Raw genomic sequence first — 5064 nt, 5'->3', positions numbered from 1 at the left:
GCAAGATATTGGTATGAGTCTCTTCTTGAGAGCAAAGAAGCAGCTGGACTTCCTCCTCCTTCTTGGGAAGAGTTTACTGAAGAGTTTCTTGCTCGATTCTATCCAGCTAACAAGCAAGCAGAAGATGCAATTGCCTTTGAAAGATTAAGGCAAGAGAATATGACAGTGACTGAGTATGCTAAGGAGTTTACTAGACTTTCTAAGAGTGCTCCGTACTTGGTGAATTCAGAAGAGATGAAAGTTTATCGTTTCGTTCATGGATTGGCAGAACCTATGTTCACTACTCTTATGCCTGAAGACGGACGCATGTCTTTTAAGGATGTCCTAAACTCTGCCTATGGAATTGAAGCTGGGATAGCGGAGAGAAATGCTTTTAAGGATGTTGGTAAGAAGCCCAAGATGAAGGGACAATTTTCTGGTGGATCTAGTTTAGGAGGATTTCAATCTCATCATGGTCAAACTAATCAGCAAAGTTATTCGGGGTATCGAGCTCGTCCTCAAGCATCTTTTGGTGGGGTTGCTTCTTCTGGATCTGCTCCCATGAGTGTTTCGAATCCCAGACCTTTTGTTAAGAGCACCTCTCAATCTAGTGCACAGGGTTCAAATCAGACAAGGCCAGCTCAGCCCTATTGTCTTCAGTGTGGGAGTTACCATTCCGGTATATGTTTCAAGGCTACTGGTGCATGTTTTGGTTGTGGTCAATCTGGTCATCTTAGGAGGGATTGTCCAAATTCTAGAGGAGGCTTTGCTCCAGGTATTGCACGTCCTACAACACCAATGCCATCATCTTCAGCTATGTCTCTTGGAAATTCTTCTGGTCCTAGTGGCAGAGGAGCAGGTGGTAGGGGTCAGACTTATAACAGAGGAGGGAGCCAAAGAGGAAGAGGTCAGGCACGTGTGTATGCCTTAACACGTCAAGATGCTCAAGCTTCTCATGCTGTGGTGGCAGGTACTTTACAAGTTTGTTCTTTAGATGCTCGAATGTTATTTGATACGGGTTCTCATTATTCATATGTATCTCCACATCTTGCATCTCGTTTCGGTAAACAACCTGAACTGTTATCCCACCCATTTCATGTTGGCACTCCGCTTGGAGTCTCCACGATGGTTCGAGTCGTATTTCAGTCTTGTGTTGTTAGAATTAATACCGTTGAAACCTTAGCTGATTTGATCCTTTTAGAACCAATGGAAGATATTGATGTCATCTTAGGCATGGATTGGTTAGCAGCTTGTCATGCTGATGTGGGCTGTTACTCCAAAACTGTAAAGTTTGACATACCGGGTATCTCACCTTTTGTTTTTAAGGGTGATGACTGTCCCACTTTAGCTAGCATCATCTCATCTATGAGTGCTATGCAATTGATGGATAAGGGAAACCAAGGATTTCTGGCAGTTGTTAGAGATGTTGATGCCGAAGTGCCTAGTCTTGATCAGGTTCCTATAGTTAGAGAATTTCCTGATGTGTTCCCTGATGAGCTACCAGGGATGCCACCTAATCGCGAAGTTGAGTTTTCCATAGAATTAGCTCCAGGAGTCCAACCTGTGTCCATTCCTCCCTATCGTATGGCTCCAACTGAGTTACGAGAATTAAAAGTTCAATTGGAAGATATGCTAGAGAAAGGATTCATTCGTCCTAGCACTTCTCCATGGGGAGCTCCTGTTCTATTCGTAAAGAAGAAGGATGGGACGATGCGACTATGTGTGGATTATCGTCAGCTCAATAAGATAACTGTTCGCAACAAGTATCCATTGCCAAGGATTGATGATTTGTTTGATCAACTTCAAGGAGCTACCTGTTTCTCAAAAATCGACCTGCGTTCAGGGTACCATCAATTGAAGATAAAAGAGGAAGACATTCCAAAAACTACTTTTCGTACTCGCTATAGGCACTACGAGTTCTTAGTAATGTCCTTTTGTCTGACGAATGCGCCAGCAGCTTTCATGGACTTAATGAATCGAGTCTTCAAACCTTTCTTGGACCGCTTTGTTATCATCTTCATTGATGATATCTTGGTGTATTCGAAAAGTGCTACGGAGCATGAGTATCATTTGAGGATTGTGTTACAAACCTTAAGGGATCACAAGCTTTATGCTAAGTTTTCTAAATGTGAGTTTTGGCTTGATCAAGTGACATTCTTGGGGCATGTGATATCAAAAGATGGAATCATGGTGGATCCAAAGAAGGTTGAAGCCGTTCAGAAGTGGCCAAGGCCAACTACAGTGACAGAAATTCGCAGCTTCCTAGGGTTGGCCGGTTACTATCGGCGGTTCATCAAGGACTTTTCGAGAATTTCGACACCATTAACCAAGTTAACTCAGAAGAATGTGAAGTTTCAATGGTCAGAAGCTTGTGAGGAAGGTTTTCAGACACTTAAGGCTTGTCTAACCTCAGCACCAGTTCTTGTTTTACCTTCTGGGTCTGGGGGATTCTCAGTCTTTTGTGATGCATCTCGGATAGGACTTGGTTGTGTATTAATGCAGCATGGCCGCGTTATTGCCTATGCCTCGCGACAACTCAAGAAGCATGAGCAGAATTATCCAACTCATGACATGGAGATGGCAGCGGTCGTCTTTGCTTTAAAGATTTGGAGACATTACCTTTATGGTGAGACCTGTGAGATCTATACGGATCACAAGAGTTTGAAGTATATATTCCAACAAAAGGATTTAAATTTAAGGCAACGGAGATGGATGGAGTTGCTAAAAGATTATGATTGTACCATTTTGTATCATCCTGGAAAGGCAAATGTTGTAGCAGATGCCCTCAGTAGAAAATCTATGGGTAGCTTGGCCCATATCACTCTTGGAAGGAGACCAATTGTTGAAGAAGTCCATCAATTGGAGGCCAGTGGAATTCAATTTGATCTTGGAGAATCAGGAGTTTTCTTAGCACATGTTCGAACCCAATCTTCCCTGATAGAACAGATCAAGGTTGCACAAAGTGATTGGTGGGAAGGCATGAAGAAAGACATAGGAGTTTTTGTTTCTCATTGCTTAACTTGCCAACAAGTTAAAGCTGAACATCAAAGACCTGCTGGGTTATTACAACAGATTGAGATACCTGAATGGAAGTGGGAAAGGATTACAATGGATTTTGTAACAGGTTTACCTCGTAGTTTTAAAGGTTTTGATTCAATTTGGGTAATTGTGGATAGAATGACGAAGTCAGCTCACTTTCTTCCGGTGAAAACAACTTTCAGTGCAGCTCGGTATGCTCAACTTTATGTTGATGAGATAGTTAAGCTACATGGAATTCCAGTGTCCATTATTTCAGATCGCGGGCCCCAGTTCACCTCTCATTTTTGGAAATCTTTTCAAAAAGCGTTAGGAACCCGTCTAGATCTTAGCACAGCTTTTCACCCTCAAACTGATGGGCAATCAGAGAGGACGATCCAGATATTGGAAGACATGTTAAGGTGTTGTGTTCTAGATTTTGGTGGGAATTGGGACAGCTATCTACCTTTGATCGAGTTCTCTTATAATAATAGTTATCAAGCCAGCATTCAAATGGCACCATTTGAGGCTCTTTATGGGAGAAGATGCAGGTCACCTATTGGGTGGTTTGAGGTTGGTGAGGTTAAGCTTTTAGGGCCAAATTTGGTACAAGATGCGGTTGAGAAGGTTCGCATAATAAGAGAACGTTTATTAGCAGCTCAGAGTAGGCAGAAGGCTTATGTTGATAATAGGAGGCGTAACTTAGAATTTTCAGTGGGTGATCAAGTGTTTCTTAAGGTGTCACCTATGAAGGGAGTGATGAGGTTTGGAAAAAGAGGGAAGCTAAGTCCTCGTTATATTGGTCCATTTGAGATATTGGACAGAATAGGTGTAGTCGCTTATCGCTTGGCACTACCGTCTGAGTTGTCTATGATTCATCCAGTTTTTCACATGTCAATGTTGCGCAAATACCTTTCTGACCCATCTCATGTGCTTACACCACAAGCCATAGAGCTAAAGGAGGATTTATCATTTGAAGAGGAACCCGTGGCTATCGTTGATCGCCAAGTAAAGAAACTACGTTCTAAAGAGATAGCATCTGTGAAAGTTGTTTGAAAGAATCATTCGGTAGAAGAAGCAACTTGGGAAATGGAGGACGCTATGCGTGACAAATATCCGTATTTGTTTGAGTCTAAAGGTAACTATCACACTTATCACCGTATATAAATTCGAAATTCGGGGACCGAATTTCTTAAGGGGGAGAGAATGTAGTAATCGACAAAAAAAAAAGAAAAGGGGGGGAGAGCACGTGGGGGGCACATGCCCCCACTTAAACATTTCTTTTCTCTTCTCCGTGCCCCCCCTCCTTCGACACTCCCCTTCTTTCTTTCATTTCTTCTTTTTATTTCTTCCTAACAACAACACTAAAAATCCTCTCTTCTCTTCCTTTCTCAACTACAATTCCTCATCTCTTCTCCTTGCATCAACCACCCTATATCATCAAACTCACCTTTATCATCTTGCTTTCTTTTCTTCTCTACTCTACCTCTGTTTATTCAAAATCTTATTTTCTCAAAACCTCCAAATCATGTGATTTCAACTTAATGAGTGAAGGAACCATTCAATCCTTGAGTTCCAATTATTATTGAGGCTTCAAGGTAACTCTTTGACTCAATAATTAGCCATATTCCCAATTTTTGTCATCTATATATTTATGGGTATGTATAAATCCGAATTAGGGTTATTAGGGTTAGAAAATTTGGGGCTTTTGTCAAGGTGAGTAAGATTATGTTAATTGACAATATTAGTAGCTCACAAATATCATTATTGTCATATTTCTAGAGTTGTAGAATTATTGGACATCATTTGGTAGCTCGTTGACGCGCTCAGAGTTGCTTCCGGTTCTTTTGAATCAAGTTGTGAGTGGATATTATATCTATAATTGTTTTTAAATATATTATTATCAATATCTATGTTGAATCATTAATTTTGGAGTTTGAAAATATTTTATTATTGTGATTTCTGAATTTTTGAAAATAAATATTGATTTGTGAAACTTACAATTTTATAAAAATACACACGAGATGATATTTATATATTTTGTAAAGTATAAATGTTTTCTTATTTGAC

General features: G+C 40.5%; 1 protein-coding gene across 1 annotated transcript in view; it reads left to right on the top strand.

Annotated features, from left to right (window-relative positions):
- Nucleotides 1–4050, top strand: part of LOC107484454 (uncharacterized) — a 33131-nt gene extending 29081 nt beyond the window's left edge. Inside the window, exon 3 of the mRNA XM_016105024.3 lies at nt 6–4050. Coding sequence (XP_015960510.3) covers nt 6–4050 — 4045 coding nt within the window. The remainder of the gene's footprint in view (nt 1–5) is intronic.
- Nucleotides 4051–5064: the final 1014 nt, after the last annotated feature.

Source organism: Arachis duranensis, chromosome 4, assembly GCF_000817695.3.
Source record: "Arachis duranensis cultivar V14167 chromosome 4, aradu.V14167.gnm2.J7QH, whole genome shotgun sequence".
In the NCBI taxonomy this organism is placed as follows: domain Eukaryota; kingdom Viridiplantae; phylum Streptophyta; class Magnoliopsida; order Fabales; family Fabaceae; genus Arachis; species Arachis duranensis.
This window is presented reverse-complemented; position numbering and strand designations above follow the sequence as displayed.